Source organism: Poecile atricapillus, chromosome 18, assembly GCF_030490865.1.
Source record: "Poecile atricapillus isolate bPoeAtr1 chromosome 18, bPoeAtr1.hap1, whole genome shotgun sequence".
In the NCBI taxonomy this organism is placed as follows: domain Eukaryota; kingdom Metazoa; phylum Chordata; class Aves; order Passeriformes; family Paridae; genus Poecile; species Poecile atricapillus.
This window is the reverse complement of record NC_081266.1, coordinates 1836703-1856986: the sequence shown is the minus strand read 5'-3', so window position 1 is coordinate 1856986 and position 20284 is coordinate 1836703. Positions and strand designations below refer to the sequence as shown.

At 40.8% G+C, this 20284-nt stretch overlaps 1 protein-coding gene across 1 annotated transcript in view; it reads left to right on the top strand.

Annotated features, from left to right (window-relative positions):
- The first annotated feature begins 362 nt into the window (after nt 1-362).
- Nucleotides 363-20284, top strand: part of BCAT1 (branched chain amino acid transaminase 1) — a 60125-nt gene continuing 40203 nt past the window's right edge. The window contains exons 1-2 of the mRNA XM_058853094.1: nt 363-589; nt 16223-16294. Coding sequence (XP_058709077.1) covers nt 581-589; nt 16223-16294 — 81 coding nt within the window. The 5' untranslated portion in view covers nt 363-580. The remainder of the gene's footprint in view (nt 590-16222; nt 16295-20284) is intronic.

Below are 20284 nucleotides of genomic sequence, written 5' to 3'. Positions count from 1 at the left end.
TGAGGTGCTGGTGTGTCAGCCGAGTCGGACGCGAGACAGAGGAAATGACTCAGAACACCATGAGTTGGTTAACGCTTGCTGAAGGAAAACGTGTCGCCCTCAGCTTGAATTACAGCACAAGCACGGAATTATCTCCGCTCGGCCGGCGCCGCGCACCATGCGGGACCATTTTAGTGCCGGGCTGACCCTGCCGAGGCGAAGGTGCGGCTCGGTCGTGCCGGTGCTTCCCGAGGCTCCGGCGGGCGGGGGAGGTGTGTGTGTGTGCCGCCGGGAGCAGCGGGGCGGGGCGGCCCCCAGCCCCTCGCCGCGCTTCCCCAGCGCCCGCCGTGCGCGCCGCCCTCGCCCGCTGATGCAATCCGAGCCCCGACAGTCCGAGCGGCAGCCCCAGCACTAGCACCGGCAGTCCGAGCGGCAGCCCCAGCAGCAGCAGTCCCCAGCAGCCCCAGCCCCGGCGGCAGCAGCGGGCGCTCCGGCCGGCCCCGATCCCGCGCAGCGCCGCTGTATCCGCCCCCGGGGCTCGGCGATCCGCCGGCTCCATCCCGCCGAGAGCCCGGCAGGAACATCTCCCCCCACTGCCAGCATGATCAAGGTAAGCGGAGCGGGTTTCCTGCACGAATTCACTCGTCCATCCTTCCGGCGATGCGGAGCAGCAGAGGGGTTTTTTCCTTGGCAAATCTGTAGGTCGCAGATTTGTGTTTACAGATTTTAGTTCTCCGATTTATTGTGCTTTGAGAAGGGGATTTCTGTCCCCGACGGATTTGTTGTTTGAAAGTCAGAGGCAGATTGTGTGTGATTTTATCTCTTTCCCTGCTCTTTCATTGTGCATGTGTGGAAAAGAAGTAATTCTGTGGAAAAGAAATAATGAGGGGGGATGGAGAAGGGGGAAGGGAAGGTGTATGATTTCCTTTGGCTTGAATTTCTTGTCTATGGGACTCTGAATTATTTTAAAAACCCCAAACAAAACGAACAAAAAACCAACAACCCAAAAGCCTGCAAAGGTTATGGTCCCCTGGCAGACATCAAACCTTTTTATGTCTGTGAGTTTGTTAAAGCTCTTATGTGTGCCCTTGTACTAAAATAGACTGTGGGTAAAATCCAATAACGTGCTTTCAAGGTTTTGAGTAATTTCAGAAATAACTTTAAATCATGGAAGGTTAGTTGTCGGTAGCAAACACTATTGTGTCAGATGAGCATCTGTGGGCACTGTCCTTTTATAAATGTCATGTTTATGTTCTTCAGCTTAGTGACCTGATCTGGGGATTAAAAAGAAGTCTTCCTGGTCAAGGCAAAGGGCATGGAGTTATCACGGGTGCTTTTCAGTTACACCAAGGGAACATCACAGCAACAGCTGCAGTAATGCTTGGGTTTTGAGGAAGGTCTGTGCTGGGCTGACTGGGAACTGCACAGCTGCAGCCTGATGCCAAAGTTGACAGCTGAGGAAAACTGCGGCTGAGTTCTTTGCTTTCCTTGGGTCACTTGCAGATGGAGTATAGGCACAGCAGGTATGTGACAGGCAGGTGTCTCCCCAGCTCCTCTCTGCTGCTGATAGCAAGTGTTCCTCACATCCAGCAGTGCTGTCCCCTGGGTGCCTCTGGCAGTGCTGCAGTTGCTACTCATGGTGGCAGGGCTAGCATGGAGGAGCTTTGGGATGCTGTCATAGCCCCGTTTGCCCTCCCTGCAGCTGGAGAGTGGCAGACCAGCCATGGTAAAAAACTGGTCTGAAACTACTAGGGAAAATACCCGGGAGCTCTCCCAACCACAATACTCAGAGACAGAATGGAGCTTCTCAAGGAAGGGGCAGACTCTTGTGTTTTATATATAGCTTCTGATGTACCTGTTGTGTGCCAGGAAAAGGGGCAGGGCTCTGGTTTCCAGTGTGTCCTCCAACACCTGATAGAAATGCTCTGGCATGGCCTCACAAAGAAAACGAGGAACAGGAAAACCACAGACCTACCAACCCATTTGCTGAGAGTAGCACTGACTTCTTGTTGGGTTCATCTCACCTGCACAAACCCGACCTTCGCTTTGTCTTTTTTACTGTAGAAGACATGGAAGGAAGCAATAGCTACAGCAGTAAAAGGACACTCTTGCCTCTTGGAAGTGATGTGGCCTTGGGCAAGTCAGCGCTGTCTGAGCCCTTTACCCTTTATTTGCCTCATCTCTTCAGACTGTCAGACCTTCAGTGTTCTGGCTGTCACTGTGTGTTTGTAGAGAATTCATCATAGGTACAGAAAACTATGATTTGATTATCACCATACTTATATAAAACCCGATACATTTATAAATAACGTAATCAACAGCATTATTCCACCTCCTTGTCCCTTCATCTCTCTCTTCATGATTTCCTGCGTTTTGTCACAGCCCTCCATTTTTCCTTGAACTATTTCCAGCTCAACCACAACCCTCCCTTTCTGTCCTGTTTAAAGTAATGTATAAGAAATGAATTATGCCTCCAGTTTCTGCAGTCTCTGCCTTGTCCACCTAATGCACTGATTGTTACTGACAGGCCTAGCACTTCTGTGTGATCCAGTGGATATGCTGATTTTTTTCCCATGGAAATTGAGCACTGATATACGCTGCAAAGCCATAGATAAAAGAGAAGATTGCAAAGTCATAAGGTAGCTTTAACACAACTGGTATCTTGTTAAAATAGGCCATATCCTTTGTTTAATTAGATAGATGAAAATAATTCAGATGGATTTCATTAGTCATTAATTTATCCCTGAGAGGATAATGTTAGGAAAGGAGGTAAATCAGTTAATTAACTGCATAAACACTCAGGTGCTTTGCATTTATTCAGGCATTTTAAAACAAATTAGGAGATGTGGGCATGGTAAAGAATTGGAATAGACACTTTCATAGCTTCCCTGTGTTATGCCATTTTCTTAAATGAATAATCATAGCTGAAAATATAATGCTGAAATATAAGGCTAGGACCTTCAGGGTCAAAATGAGGGAGCCAAGCAGTAAATTCTCTCTGTAAAATTTGCACAATCAGCCTTCTTAGGCCACAGATGTGAGGACTGGCACGCTCATGTTGCCACAGTGACACATCATGTTCTTCGTGCTGCTGGATAAGCTCAGCAGGCAGCTCTATGAGTTCAAGGCCCTCAGTACTGATTGTGGCTTTTGATAATGAATTGTGGCTACCCACTTGCAACGATAGCTGTACTGGGGAGGTTAAATGCCCAAACTTCATCTTAAAAGTCTGACTTTAGGTGGTAGTTGGGCATAAATCAAAATAGTATGTGATCCTAATATGTTGTGTTCATAGTCACTTCCACGTCTGCACCTCGATGTCTCCCATTCTAACGTAGGATGAAGTGAATGTGTGGCCCCATTTACCTTGGAAACAACCTCATTATTTTATGGCTTTATACATTAAAGGTCTAGGTAAAATTACATCATAAAATAGAGCACCTGTTGCAGAAGGGCAATTTAGGAAGTATTACCATATGCTGTTGCTGAGGAAAATCCAGTATTGTGCTTATGGAAAGCCCCCTTTGGTGTGTACATCAGAGGATCCAAAATTTAACATGAGAACAGTTGAAACTATCTTTAAAAATTACCAATAAGTTATACCCATCTGTTTTTTTTGGTGCATCTTGGCCCATAGTTTATTACTAGTTTTGCAAACTAATATCATAATACCATTCCAACAGAGTTACTCATTTACTTCTTCCCATGAGGTCTGTGGTGTGTTCCAAGTTTTATCCTAGAGTATACCTGAAGTATTAATGAAAGGCAGCATATAACTTCTCAGCAGGTACACAGCTACTGCTAATTCATTTTGCCTATTAGAGGATTATCAATATCACCATATTGATAAAAACTTTCCTAGTAAGCACAGAAAATTGTTTTTGCTGGTATACAAATAGGGTTTAATTCCACAAGGTTCTGATTGGAATAATTTCCACTAGGATTTAGACATCACTGCCACACAAATCATGTCCTCTTGTTTAATTTCATTTAGAACGTTGTGTTAAGAGTCATCACTTCTGTAAAAAATGTTTGAATTTGCATTACTCTTACTGAGAATGAAGTTTTTTAAATCTTTGGCACTGAGAATATGAAACAGCAGAGTGTGTCCAGCCTGGAGAAGGATCTGGAATGCTGTACTAGCAGCTTTCCACAATCTAGAGGAAAATGATGGAGATGGGGCCAGGCTAAGCAGTGCTCTATGGCCAGAGACCAAGAGACAATGACATTAACTTAAACAAAAAAGGTTCAGATGGGGTATAAGGAAAAAATTCTCTCCACAAGCACTGCTGGGAAGTGGGTTACCAAGAGAGACTGTGCAGTCTCCATCCACAGGAGCTCTCAAGACCCAATTGGATCAAGCCTTAGAAACCTGGTCTGAGCTCAGAGCCCACCCTGCTTTGAGCAGGAGGTTGAATTAAAGACATTCTGAGGTCCCTTTCAACCTGGATTTTCCTGTGGTCCTGAGAAAAACCTTACAAACTAAGTTTTTTAAAATCCAGTCTTAGTTTTTGACACACCCAGTGGTGTGGACCAGCACATATTTTTCCAGAGCCCTGAATGCTTGGCTTTTAATAGCACAAAGAAGACTGTGTAAAGGTGGTGTTTAAAGCCACCACTGTAGGCAAATTTCTTTGCAGAAGGTATATTCTTTAACATGCCATTATAGTAATATTATTTTCTTTATTATCTTGAGGAAGTGCATGTGCTTAACAGAGGAGGTTAAGCTGGAAAACTATAAAGCAGTGAAAAAAAAGAGATATTTTTGATTTTCAGGAATGTGAGCTTGAAATTACTGCATCTGAAATTCAATCTATAAGACTACCACATGAAATTGCAGATTCTACTCTTATAAAATGATACAATTGCTTGTCTTCATACAATTCATAAAAAATTATAGGTAGTCCACCTAAAATCAGTGGTAACAATACAATTTCTTTTGATGTAGAGTTTCTCAACCTCCATTAAAATAAAGGAAATTCTTAATCAAATGAGTATGGAAAAGAAACTTCAAGTGTTAATATTTACTATGAAGTTATTATCAACATAACTGGTGGGCCAGTTGCTAAGTAAATTTCCTACCAGATGCATGATGCAGGTTTTACTTCCCTGATTTTAAAGTTTGGAGAAAACTGGTGAAGAGGCAAGTTTTTCATCCTGGATGAAGAAAAGTGTAAGTATTTTTTTACTGGGCTCTCTAGTTTATAGTTCATTTGTTGTAAACTATCTTAATAAATTTATAGTTCAGAGTACCATAATTATTTTTTGAGAACAGAACATCAAGATTTATTATCAAATTATCAGCATCACAATCCTTCTGAATTCTGCCCTGTGGCAATGCCTGCTTAAAATTTGACAAATCCTTTCCTAATTACTAGAAAGTATTGCCTGAAATGTAGAGGGTAAAAGCTAGAAAATATGAATAAGCATGAAGTAATAGTCTTAGCACAGGGTGTTGTTACATGTAGTGGATACACAGGCACAGTTTTGCCACAGCTGTACAGCTGCATGTGTACATGCATGCAGAAAAAAAACATAACTGCGTTCACATGCTTATGTATTTGAGGCATTGATCCATCATGAGTATGTAATTTGTATTTTTAATATTATCCTTTATCTTTCAATAGTTTTTCAGAGGCCATTTTTGGCATTTACAGTTTGATTCTCTTCTTGACACCTGAAGAAGTTCTGTAACAGCATCCCTTTCTGGTTGCTCACTAAGCTGCAAATTAGCATTTACAATTGTTTTCTTTTGGATTTTCTATTAAGGTGTTGTGCTGTAGCCAGCAATGTTCTCATCGTGTTAATTGGGCAAAATATTTATTAGAGCGTACATATAAAATGAATGTTCTGTCCTGCCATTTCCAAGTGAACTGGATTTCAGCAGTGGACAAATCAGATGCAGTTCTAAGGTGCTCAAGATTAAAGGTGCTAAAACTTTTAAGGTGCTCCAGATTAGCTTCATACATTCTGAAATGTGAAAAATGATGTTCACGTGCATTGAAGCCTCACAGACCCCTTCGTTCATGTTATAAATGAGTCATTTGTCAATTTAGATTTGTGGAGCTCTTTGGCAATTGCTACAGATGTTGAATTATAGGAGGACAAGCCTAAATTACTTGTCAAGGTCAGTTTATTATCTTCATTTCCAGTGCCATTTCTTACCATTTCAAAGCTGTTATTTTTCTAATAGAGACTGCATCGCTCCTGGTTTATGTTTGTTACAGCTTTAACCATGCTGTGATTTGGGCAAAGGTCCTCTCTTCATTTTGTGTACTTCATGTGTGCTTAATGCTGACACCTCTACAAATACCTCATCTGTGACCACACTTTTCCAAAGCCACTTTTAATGTGCTGAGTGATATTTTGCTCTCAAATTCCCTGGGCAGCATCCAGTTTGCTCTGGGCACTGTCAACAAATGATAGGGGATTTCAGATGAAGGACTTGCTCACGTTGTTTAGAAAGGACACATAGGATAAGGTTAACACGGCTCCAAAATTTCGAAGTGTTATAATCCATGATTTTTTCCTGTCACAGAGTTGTTACAGAGTTGAGTATATATTAAGTAGGTGGGATATCTGGTTCTGTCACTAGTTTGAAATATTTTACCTATTTTGAGCAGATTATATGGAGAAAAGCAGCTTCTTCTGGCTGTTGTTGTACCACATTCAAGGGAGTAATGTGTGACACTGAAGTGATCCTGTAGTTGTGCCCAGCTTTTCCTGGCTTGTTAGTAAGTTTCCATGGGATTATTTCCATTTGTTTGGTATGGTGGATAATGCTTATTACCTTCTGTTACAGCCTCTGCAACTCATAAAGAATGTAAAGCAATTAAGTTCTTAGAATATCTGAGCTGAACATCTATCATGCAAATATGTTCCCTCTCTGTTGTTACTGGAACAAGAACATTATTGTAGATGCTGTCCTCAAACAGGTCCCAAGGATTTTCCCTTTGGCTTAGCTCTGTTCCTAGTGTCCTTTACATCAAGAGGAAAGCTTCAATTTCGCTGCTTTGAATTTGTTGAACTGTGTCCAGTTGAAACAAATCAGGGCAGTTTTGCAATCAGCAGAACACACATCACACCTCCAATGCAGGCTTTGGAGAGGTCTCCCATAGCTTCAAACCAATTATGGCAGGCTTAAAACCCACTGGAGCTGGTAGAGGCAGGTGTTCTGCAGCCATCAATTTGTGTTGTTAGGCGAGAAACTTGAACAGGTTATAGCTGTGAGTAGTGAACAGCCAAACCCATTGTAAATCAGTCATTTACACCTGTTCTTCCTTGAGAAGAACTGGAATGGATTTGATGGGTATGTTTTAGTTCCTGGGGAGCTGTGCAGACCCTATTCTGGCACCCCAGTGAATTCCCTGAGGCTGCTGCCAAGCAGGGTGAAGTGTGCCAGTGGGGCAATCCTTGCCTCAATTTCCTGTTTGTAGAAGAGATGGATGTTTATTCTTCTTTCACCTAGGTGTTATGACTGTAGAGCCAGGCTTCCAGGTCTTACAGTGAGAAAAGTCCTTTAAAGCTTACAAATGGTGAAGGTCGTCGTTCTTTATCTGGAACAAACAGTTCCAGCCCACCATCAGAATCCAAGAGAACACAGTATTTGCAGTATTTCTGTAAAGCTTGCTGTCCTTCTGTGTTTTGTTTTGTTTTTTTGGGGTTTGTTTTTTGTTTGTTTGTTTTTTCCTCCTCTGCAGCATTGTGGCCGAATGTCCAGGCAGAACCCACATCTGGGTGTGCACTGTTCTGCCAGCAAGCAGAGAAATGCAGCTTTGCTCAGACATTTGAGAAGAACGACACAGCAGAGAAATGTGTTTATAAGGAGCACTCTCTGACTAGTGGAGCAGAGTGTACCTGCAGATTTGAGCCCATTCAGATCCCCAGGTTAGATAGCTGCTGCCATGCCTTATCAGCTTCATCTGTTGGACACTTCAGGCATACCAGCCTCTTGGGAAACAGGGACAGGGAGTAACAGTGCTAGCAGCCAACACACTGCAGAAAGTTGTGCTTTTCAGCAGTGGTATTTGATAATGGGCTGTGATTAAATAGGCCATGCAAAGTCACCAGGGCTAGATGTGGTATCAAGCCAGCCTGTGTCAGCCCTTACACATTAGAAACCACATGTGCACTTGCATTTGAGAGCCAGCTGTGTAAGTTACAGTTCTGTGATCTCTAGTGGGACTGTACATGGGACTTATGGGGGAAAAAGTAACTCCTTCTTCCTTCAAAAGCTGTTTTTTTTTTTCCTCCACAGAGCTTTTGTTTTCAGTGTGTCATTCATCTTTCCTCAGTGTCTTATGTAAACCTTTATTCCAGTGCAGAATGGACTTAAATGGGACACGGTCTGAGCACTCTGAGAATAGCTACAAATGACCCCTTATACAGGCCAGTGATTCAGGCCTGACCTCGTGCTTCTCCTGGTGCTGCTGTAGTTATGAAGGAGCTCGCAAACAAGACTGTGTCCTTAAAAACAGGTTTTTGTCTGCTAGCTTTTTCCTTTGAGCATGTCAGTTCTCATTTTGGAATCCATCACTGTCTTTGCTGTGGTTTAGTTGGGTTTTTCCCCCCCCAGGAGTTTACAATGATTTATTGCAAACTGCAGAAGCTTTGGTCTCCTGCACTAAATTGTTTGCTTCCAGTTCTAAGCCCTCAGTAACTCTTCAGACAATGATTTGATTTGTTTCTGCTCTCTATGCCTTCATGTTATTTATATTTTCATTTGGTAATTGCATAAAGCCAATTGCCCTGGTCATCAGCTGCAGAATCTGTGTGGAGTTTCCACTATCAGGCAATTTCACAAATGAATTGCAAGCTACATTTTATGCATCTTTAAATCAGATCTGTCATTTATCTGTACAGCTGTTTCAGAATAAAAAATATAGTCAGTGTAACTGAATCTTCAAGGAAAACAAACAAATTGTTCTTATTGTGCTTAAGCTTATCTTTTCTGGTATAACAGTGCAGTTAAAGTGCATCCTGCTTAATTTTATTATAAAATCTAAAAATGCTAATTCAGTACCTGGCATTATAGAATACATGAGGAAAGAGAAATGTTAGAGAAAACATAATGAACCCAGGCTTGTGAAAAAGAACAAAACCCTGCTACAGTGCTAGGGGAAAGCATGTAATAACATTTATAGCCTTTCTTGTTGCCAGTTTGATGCAAAAGATCTCCTATCAAAGAACCAGGCCTGAACGCAATAAAACTCTGGTGTCTTTCAGAATTCAATTTATTTTGTTTGAGCAACCACTTTATCATAAAGCCATGAGACATTATCTAGTTAGAAAACAGGCAGATGAATTTATAGGTCAACTAGATCCAGCTGGTTGCTTTAACATGTTTTCGTTCATGCCATTCTAGCAAACAATGCACTTGTTAAAAACCTAATTATGCTAGAAGGGACAAACAAACCAACAAAAGAGTCACTTAGAGGCACTGTGCATAGGAGTTGGAGATGGAAGAGCTCCATTAGGTCATCTGCCTCTTCCCCTCATTGTACGAGGCTGTTTTTCCAAATCAGAAGGAAAAAGCCAGAGGAAATGGCACTGGGGAGTGATAGAGCAATAGAAGGGTCATAGGAAGGAAAACAATCAAGAACAGTGTGAGCAGTGCACTTAGAAATCAAGGTTAAAGCACACTGCACTTGGAGGCCATTTGTAAAGAGGATTTCTTTAGAGTACTTGCCTATTTCTGCAAAGAAAATAGGAAGGAGAATTGTATGGATGTGCAAGAAATGGATTAAGACCAAACTGACTATTGAATAAAGGGGCACCACACAGATATTACAGCTGCTTTATGACTTGTGTTGGATGGGACTGGTGGGAGGTTTTCAGTATCTTTCAGTTGGGAACGATCACATGTCAGACTCCATGGTGTATGATTGTAATTCACAGCTCATGTTGTAAATTTTTCTTAAATTTGTGACAAAATTAATTCAGCCTGAAGCTGAATAGATCCCTGGGCAGGTTCTCCTTAGGGTTAGTTTCAGCAAATTAATTTGTTTTCTACTTCTGCTGATCTCTTTGTTCCTTTAGGGTTCTTGATAATTCAGCTTGTCAGGAACACATTCTTTTTGGACTTCAGGAGTAGAACTCCTTCACCTTGCTTAGCCTTGCTATCTTTCAAGTGAACAGAGACAAGCTTTCTTCTGCATCAGTTCAGGCATTACTGAACTTACTCAAATATTAATTTAAGCACTGAGTAAAAATTGACATTAGTTTTATGAGAGGTTTTTCACCAGAGTTCTGCTTGCAATGGCTTTACTTTGCAAATATTGTTCTGCATTTATTTGTTTTTGTGGAACTAAGTTTGTCTGCTTTTACAGCTGTGATACAGCTAGAAGTGTTATTAAACATGAGTCTTGGGTGGACTAGCTGAATGTTTCCACTTCTTGATGGTCTCTGTTTTAAGGTTTTTCTAACCAGTAAGCTGTGCTCATATAATCTGAATTCTTTTATTTAAGTGTAATAAAAATAGTGATGCTTGTTTTAAGAAGATTTCAGTTATTTCAGTTTTAGTCAAACCAATTAAACTGGTTTAAATTAAAGCAAATAAACTGCTTGCATCAGGGATAAATGCATTGTTTTTTGGACTCATTTAATTACAATCTATTTCAATTCAGCCTTATTTCATGCAATGCGGCTTTCTTGGACATAAAACCTCTTGTATTTTCTAAGCCCCAATGCCTTCACTGTGAAGCAAAGTTATTATTAAATAGTGTGGAAGCCTTCTTTTTCTGCTACACTAGTTGCCTTGTGTTTTTCTTTGTTGTATGCTGTCATTGCACAGCCTCTGTTTAACCAAGGTTGGACAAGCAGCTACAGTAAGGTAATAATGCCAAGGCATCAGGGAAGATCTGTGTAAGGAGGAAAAGTCTTAAAAAATATATTGGAAGTGCAGAAATTAGCTCTGTAAATTGTGCAAATGGCCTGGTCCAACAAATGGATTTGGTGACACTTGCATGGTAGCACAGACACGTGTATGTCCATGTTCACATATCTGCAGTATAAAGACAGGATTAAAATGCTTTTATATCATGCACTTACTCCCATGAGAGTTGACATAAACATGCCTGGCTCTTGGCTTCCATAAATGAGCTTCTAAAACTATGGAAATCTTTCATTAAATAAATAAAATAATAGTTTATATTAAAAACAGTATTATATCATTTGGCTCTCCAGCAACTTCTCTCATTCTGACAGTGTGGGGGGGGGGTTTTATTTTGGTTTGGTTTTGGTTTGGTTTTTTTTGTTAAGCTGTGAACATTATTAGTGGGTTTCTTTTCTGCAAATTCATCTTTTATATGATGTGGCTGCCAAATTGTATTAATATTTCCTAGGGACAGATAAAAGCTGTCTCAGAATCATGGAAGTGTTTTTATCTGACTGTATCAATACACAGAATATATGGCATTTGTGCACATTGCATTCTATTTTATACCTGGAGCATAAAGGCAGCTCTGGTTTGTATGGCTGTGAATGACAAAGTACCTGTCATCACACACCTCATTTGGCTTGCCTGTAGGCAGTACTAGAGTGTGAGTCATGTATTGGATTTATTGATCAGCTGTATTCCTGCAATCTGGCAAGTGTTCTAATTTCATTATCCTTCCAGTGCAAATTAGAGCATGAAATATTTCCTAGACACTTAGTAGCCAGGAGCAGGCATGGGGAAAAAGCAGTAAGACACTGTTTTAGCTTGGGGAAATGTCTCAAGAAAGGACTTTAGTCACTGAAAATTGTCTTTTATATGACTTCTGACTGAGAGGAAATTTTTCATCTTTTTTGGGGCCTAATGAATGCTCCAAGGTAGGATGGTGTTTATAGCAGGAGATGGGTTTGCTTTGGTAGAAGGAACTCTGTGGAGTCATTGCTGTGTATTCAGGACTTGTTTGGTTTCTTTACATTCTTGACCTCCATGAATAACCAATTCTTGCCCAAAAAACCACTGCAGTTTTTTCATGGGCATGAAATTAGGTTTCCATATGTTCCTCATCACTGGTAGTACTCTACCAGGGCATTGGTGCTGTTGATGGGCATCTCCCTCAGAGTGGAGACATTGGAGCTGTCTGTGGGGGACTTCACACAGATGACTGGCAAAAACCTAAAAAGATGACTAAGGATTTTGTGAAGCTGCAGAACTTGAATTGTTTTGAAAAGCATCCAATAAGGTTTGCTAGCTGAAAGTGTGAGCTCCGTAGACAATATTTTCAATTTATTTCTTTACTCTTGCCCTCTGCTAGGGGAAGTTTTCTGTTCCCTGGTGGTCAGAAGAGTTCTCAAACAACAGGGAAAATTAAGTGAACAGATAACTGATTAAAGAATTAGTTTTCTTTGAGAAAGAGTGGCAAACTACGTGGCATATAGAGGTAGCTGGAAATTTTTTTGAGAACTGGTGACTTTTTTTAAAAAGAAATTATCTCATACACTATAGATTAAAGAAATGCAGTTTGCAGCTGGAGATCACAGTGATGAAGCTTCTGGTGATCTTCAGTTCCTGTTTCATAACTGAAGATGAGCCAATGAGAAGGAGTAGCTAAACCCCAAGCACAGCAGTTTGACAAAGCACCTGGTGGAGCTGCAGTTAATAGAACAGACAGTCCCAAACGAGAACAAAGACTCTGATGCTTCTGCTGAGCGTCTTAAAAGCCCCTAAGTGTGAAGGCACAGGAAATGCTAAGGCACACTCATGCAGTCTAGGAAGCCTGGGGAGTTCAGGGAGGAGATGAGCCTATTTTTGTAGCAGAAGGCTGAATGATCTGACTGCACAGAAGAGGTAAATAAGGTGTGCCAAAGACAGCAGGGAAAGCATTACCTGCAGCATCATGATGCTAGAAGATGTTGAAGATGTGAAAGTCTAAGGCAGCCTGAGGACCAACTGCAGGAGTTGAATGTCCAGGTTTGGGAAAGCTCTAGCAGGAGTGCAGGTGACAACTGTTAAGCCTAAAATTTGCCCAAAGGGTCACAAATTCCCACCTAAGGCTTTACCTCTGCCTTGTATAAGTTAGGTTGGAACTACGTGCTAATGTGAGGGAGCACTGTTATCCACCTGAGTGTATTGTGATTACTTCTCTCAATGCTAAAGGATGTATAACAGTCATTTTAGCATTGAGGTCTTCTGTAAAAATAGTAGCAGAATTACTGCTCAGCAGGTCTTTATTTCAGTAGTATTTCACAGTGATAAAATGACACATAAACCCCATTTTTAAACCAAGTTTAATCTATTTTAAGACTTTACATCTTGTTCTCATACAGGCTTTACAGTAATGTAATGTACAGTGTGTGTTTTCAGTATTTATGAAAGAAAACTTTAAAATACTCTTCTATTTCCTATTTAGAAAAAGCAGTTACATATACCACAGAGAAAACACTGATATCTCTACAGGACAACAAAGGAAATAATGTCATGCTTGTGTAATGGTACAGCTACTTGAGTCTTGAGTGACTTCTCAGAAGTTATTGACTCAGTGGCTGAAATGTATCTTTAGGGATAACATCAGTGTTTTAATGGAGGCAGTTTTAAATCTACCATGCTATTATACACAAAGGGCAAATTTATGCTTGGCATATCTCCCCTGGAAATGTTGGCACTAAACCAGGGAGCAATTTTCCCTATTGCATTTAGCAACATGTTTCAGATTTGTAAGCCATGGAACCATTAAAATATGACTTCATTAATTAGAAAGTAATTGTGGTATTTCTTTCTAGAAATAAGAAAGGAGGGATTAACTCAGTTTAATCTCAGTGTGGTTGACAAAGGCAGTTAGCTACTTGCTCTAAATATGAGTTAAATCTGTAAAAAATAATGACTTAGTGGAGAACAGGATTGGCCCCATGGCATGTGCCCAAAAATTGGACAGTTGACTTACTGAGTTCAGTGGTGATCTTGAACTGAAGGGCAACACGATGGAGCCCCCAGGGGCTGTTCCTCTAGGTGGTCTGTGCTTCAAATTCACATGCAAGCTTGGTATCTTTAAAAAAGATCATGAAAGAGAATATTAAGCTGTATCCAGCTTCAGTCCTCTATGTTAATGCCAGCTCTTGCTTTGGGGCAACTTCATAAAGCAGCAACAGGAAGAAACTGAAGCATAATGGTTGAGTACTTGTCAGTATTTGCTGTCACCAGTAATTATTATTAGCAAATCCAACTTGGCATACTGGATATTAGACAAAAGCCAGCAAAGGAGTTGGAGCTCTTTAAGATATTCTTCTTCCACAGCTGGCAATTCCCATCCTGTTAGCTGGTAACCAGCACACTCTCCATCCTAATTCATTGCAAAGAAAAATCAGTTGGCTGAATTCATCTGTGGAATACTTCACTACTGTCAACTGATGGTGTCATGAAGGCTTTCTGGGATTTTACCAGTGGATTTGGAAGTATTTGAAAAATTACAAGTAAAGCAAGGACCTGTTATTATTCAGTGTCTTTCACTTTGGGTAACACTTTAGTCCTGCTTGGGTCTGCCACTGAAGGGCCATGCACGTTCTGCCAAAGTCTTGTCTTTCTGGAGCAGAAAACCCTAAGCTTTAAGGCAAATAAAACATATTTTTAATGAAGGATAAGCCATACTGGGATACAGTAAAGAGATTTATGGTCTCTCTTGGCATATTCTCTTTTAGTGGATAGGGAGGGTCCTGTAGCCACGATTGCCTGCCTTGCTGTAGAGAGTGACAAAAAAAGAGGAACAGAAGGGTTAAAGCTGAGAAAAGGCAGCAGGAGGGATGTGGGGGGCTCCCTGGGGGGAAGTGGAGAGGAAGTGAGATCTGCTGTGACTGGGTGTTTGCTTTTACTTTTTGTTGGTAGCAAGGCTATGATCTGTGGAAGGTCCACTGAAGATACTTCTTTTTTTTTTTTTTTTTGTATATCTTACCATATTCCCAAGATCTGTAAAAAGGGAAAAGAATCATGTTGTTTGCCTTATGTGTGTCATGCTTCCCAGCCTGTGATCCATGTGGTCCCAGCCATAGCCCCACATTTTGGTGGCTGCTGCAGGAGAGGTGGCTGCTGTGTCCCTGACACTGCTGTCCACCTGCACCAGCCCTCCCTGTGGGGTGAGGGCTGCTCCCTGTGAAGAGCTGGGATCTCAGGCTGACCATGAAAGGTTTTCTCTCCATCTTTTCTTACCATGAAAGGTTTTCTCTGCATCTTTTCTTAAGGGGACCATACCTTTGACCTGGGGCTTTCCCATCGGGACTGGGAGTTCCCACCCAAGATGCAGCAAGGCTGAGAGACAGCCACCAAGCCCTCTCCATCTTTCCAGCTCTGCTCCCTTATGAATCATCCCAGCCATCCTCCTTCATGGCCCATCACCCCAGCCTCTTGCTCCTGGTGCCTTCTTCCCTCTCCCAAGCCCCTGCACCCATTTCACCTTTTCAGCTGCTTCCTAAAGGCTGCTGGCAAACAAGGAGCCCTGTCAGGGCTGTCTTTGTCTCCTTGGTTCCATGCTGCTGGGCATAACATGCATTTAGGTGCTGCTGGCAGGGAAGGTACAGGCAGTGCAGGAGGGTCCACAGAGGTGATAACATGATGCTGTGGGAGCTGAGAATCTTGTTCTCAGGTGGATGGTTTGCACCTGTCTGTTATCCCTCTGTTGTTGAACAGAAGGATGCTTGGAACACTTTTTTTTTTTTTTTTTCCTCTCCCAGTTCCTTTTCAGAAGCCTGAAGTTCAACATTGTAGATAATGCAAAATATTCTCATGATTTATTCATATAGGTGAGCATTCCTTATTACTGTCTTTGTTTAATGAAGGATTTAATAAAACAAATTCTTTCTTTTTTCTTCCATTCTGCCTACTCAGCCTTCTCTTAAAAAAGGCAAAAGCTGAGCTGTTAGGTAGATACTTTAGTAGAGAAGCTTGGCTCTGATGGAATTGATTAAAAACCCAATTTATTTATTAAGCTCTGAATGAAAAACTTGTGAGGTTGTCCATAACCTTCTACACTACAGAGTGATAATCTTATCTAGGGTGTTATGTGTGTATATGTGTTTTACATATATAAATACATATATAAAGCCCTGAAATACAGCTGCACAAAATACAGCAGCTGAAGTAAAACTGAGATCCCAGAAGACGGAAAGTTGTGCTAAGAACTTACCACAAAGTTCTTGCTAATATATTTGCTGATAACAAAGTCTGATGATTCAACACAATCTGTCCCTGAAATGAATTAACTGAATGTGTATCAACTTTCCTGTAATGTGCATTGAATTTGATTTGCTCTGGTTTTATTTTTTCTAGGGCTGCCAGAATGAGTGCACAGGTGGAGGATATTCAGGAGAAACAGGAAAGCAAATGACTGAATCTTTCAAGGTATGTCTGAATGGTCTTCAGAAGAAAGTTTTTCCATTGGGTCCTGAAATTGCAGGACTCCAAAGCACTGCAACTCTGGAACATTATCAGCACTCCACAACAAACAGGGCTATGATAGTAAGGAATGCTGAGCAGCTGCCAGGAGCTGACGTGAAATTACATCCCTCTCTTTTTATTTTAATCTTTTGCTTAGAAATGAGCTCAGTTAAGATACCATTCTTTTCTTCTGTCTCCTTCCTGAATGCAGTGCTGGTAACCAAGTGCTCATTTTAAAAACTATATGGATACAGATGTCAGTTTCCAGTTTTCTGTTGAATGTGCAGAGCCTGTCAGCATGTGCTCCTTTGAATTCTACATCTGTCCTAATTTCCTTTTTTCCTGTCTTCATTACATCTTTTGCCTTCGTTCTTTGTCACACATCTGTAATTATTTTTCTCTCTTGTTCCCTGATTTGCAGTCTTTAAAAAATCTTATCTATATTTTGCAGAAATATGAAAGTAGTACTCAGAAAAACTCATGTTTTTTCAGCAGTTCCGTTCCTGTTATTTCTATTGTCAGCAGTACATGAGATGAAATTATAATGATATGCTTTGTAAGTGTCATGTTCTTCCTGATTTTTTTGGGCAGTGCCACTGCTGTGAAGTCTTCTGAATTATGCTAAAGTAATTATTTCCCCTTCAGTTGTCAGGCTTTAAACAGATATGAAAAATTAATGCTGCAATAAATATATTGGACTCTTTGATAAGGTTTATTCTGATATTGGTCTCATTGAAAACAGCGAAGAATTCTTGAGAGTCCATGACTACAGAATTTTGCTGTGTAGCAACATACCATTTAATTTCTATTTCCTCATTCTTAGCCCTTCCCAGTTCTTCTCTTCCTTATTTCTTTGTGTTGTGTCTCTCTGACAGTTCTCCCCAAGGAGGAGAATTCAGGATGACTTTTCAGCTAGAAGGTCTGATTTGAAAAATGTTGACAAAAACAGGCATGCAGCCAGTTTTGAAACCACAAGTCTGGAGTGCAAGGGTTGTTTTGTGAATCACCTTCAATAAATAGATAGATCTCAGTACATTAATTCAGCAGAGTGTGCTGGAGTATTTGCAAACAAGAATTGCTTTACAAGAGGGGACTCTTGTGTAACCAAACTGAAATGTGTCTTTCACTTGCTGAGGCAGTCCAGAAGGAAGACAGAGTGACAACAAACTCTGGTAGTGTTTGGGTCACAGGTGAGCTTGGCATAAACTAAAGCAGACTTAAGGCAGATTTAATTATACCAGCAGTCAAGCAGGTGCCTTACCAAAGCTCCAAATACTGGGTGGTACAAGGTTGGATTTACTCCAGGTTCCTTTCCACTGATATTTGTGTGTCAGCCAGAATGGCAAATCATTGTAATGGAGAGGCTGGGTGAGGGTAAAAATACATCAGCAGGTGGGACAGATGGTCATAAAGGGAATAATGCTAGGAAAAAGCAGCTGGCTCAGGCTGAAGCCTAATTTGTAAGACTTCATTCCTGCCTTATGGCTCCGTTTCTGAAGATTAGCTGCAGGCACCAGAGGGATAGAGATTTCTAGAAAATACTGTACCGTGGGAAGTGTGTCTATGAAAGTTAAGGTGGGATTATAGGTCCTTGTTGTACTATCATGCATTATAATAATAATTTTCAACCTCTTTAACTTCAGAGTAAAATTAAGAAGGTAAAACTTCATAAATGAAGAAAAAAGCAGCAGCAGAAATGAAAATAAAATAGCCTGGATTCATTCTAGGGAACTTTGCAAACATTTTTGTGGAAGACAGTTACGGTTACAGTTTCAGAAACTATAGCTAATAATATTTCAAAGGCATCAAGTTGACCCATGGGGCTGACTGTGCTGAAGAAAGCTGTAATTTTGTGCCAGTGACCTAAGCAATCCAAGATTGTCGGAATGTAGAAAACAGGGTATGGTTTTGGTTAAAGCTTACATAAAACATATTGTTTACAGTGGGTCATGCCCAACATTTGAAGGCCAGATTAGCCCTCTGAAGACATTTCTCTTTAGAATGCAGTGCTGTGCTTTTTAGGTGGTGTGAGCTGCTTTGAATTTTGCTGCAGTTTCTGTCTGACTTTGAAAGGTGGAGTTAGAAAGTCCCTGTACTCTGGGAGGGAATGCATGAATGTTTCCTACAATTTCTGGCAAGCAGTGAACCCTTCTGCTAGCTGTTCTCTATTCTCCTGGATTTCTTTAAAAGCAACAGGTCAGAATTGGCACTTCCTTCATTCTGACAGCTACTGAACTACCTTAATTTGACTCAATTCTGCAGTTAAAAATCTGATCTTGGCAGGTCTGATTTACAAGGCATTTAATGTATGGCATTTAGACTTGCCACGTGAGCAGTGATCTTGGAACAGCTAAGAAACATTGAAGGAAATAATGATTATGCTACAGTTTCTTGTATTGTAGAATGTGCCAGATCTCCAGGATTTATCTACCAGGTTCCTTCTGCGTGAGTGAAATCTTCTCCTCTCCCTCAACTCTTGTATGTGCTTATAAATATATTTGTTTATTTAACTAGCAGATGGTGATTTTTGACCGCACCTAGGCTGTAGTTTTCGTCTATTGACAAAATATAGAGCATTGGATCTCTGTGAGGAGGATATTGCACCAGTAATGGAGAGTACAGTCATCCTTTGTACCACTGAGTGGTTTTTTGGGAAGTTGAATCAAGAAATGCACGTATCTGGTTTTGTTCTTATACTTGCATCCAATAATACCACAAAATAGCACACAATAATGTCTAAGGCACTTGATTTTTGTGACTGAAAATCTGGTAGTTCCTTTAATGCATTCATTCTGCTGGTTGTGCTGTCACAAGACAGAATGAATATTGTTTGGGGAATGTAGCAGTCTGTTTCCATATGTAACTCAGATTTGGTTTCTTTTAATGTGTGAATTAGGTCTGACTTGGAATTCCTAACACTTGGTGTTAAGAAACTAAAGGCATCTGTGGTGCCTTTTATTGCTCTCATACCCAGAAAGATGATTTAATGTAGCCTTTTGTCTTGGAATTTGTCTTTGTTTTCCCTTTGAGACTGATATATGGAACACTTTAAAAAGGTATTACTACTCCTATAATGTTTCTTTCAGTTTCAGTGATCTGAAGCTCTGGAAAAATTGGCGTCATAATGGTGCAAATTTCAGTTATTTTGTTTTACTTTTTAACAGCCTATTTAGTGTGCCAAAGTGGTGTAACTTTTAAGGGAATTTCTAGGGAATAGTGGCCAGTTTGCTGCACTAAAGCAGAATGGAGTAGCTGTAGCTTACAGGTGGATCTGGATTGAGTTGCTTATGTGAAGACCTGTGGTGGCAGAATGAGAAATGTTTAACTGAGGCTTCTGTGTCTCAATGCCTGCTTGTGCTGCTCTGAATATCTGAGTTTTCTGCAGACAGGCCCAGCCTTCCAGGCTCTGAGCCAAGGGGATGTGAGCCCGTGGCAGGTTAGTGCAGTGCTGTGCTCCAGCTGCTGATCCCTGTGGGCATCTTGGACTTGCCAGATGAAGTACAGTTTTCTGCTAATGTGCTTGCATGGCTTCCAGTTCAAAGGCATCTCACCTCTAGCTAGGTGAGGTGCTGTTGGATATATTGAATTTTCCATAATGATGTACAGTTTGTTATTTGTTTCTTGTGTTGCTGTAATGTTTTAAAGCCCAAGCTGTGAATTAGCTGACACCATGCTAAGAATTGTACAAATATGAGCATAAAGATTGTTTCCACTCTGCATATATAAAACCCTCCAAAAACTCAACCAAATGACAATTCTTCCACAGAATCTAAAGCTGTAGTGTATTTTACACTAGAAGGAACTGAGATTCTTTTTCCAGTGCAGGTTCAAATTTCCATTTGTGATTCAAATTGAGAGACTGCCAGTAGAAGTTTTACTTCACTGTGAGCCATAACCATTTTTATACTAAGTGGGCCTATGATTTGTGGTAAATACAGTGGGATTATAGGATTC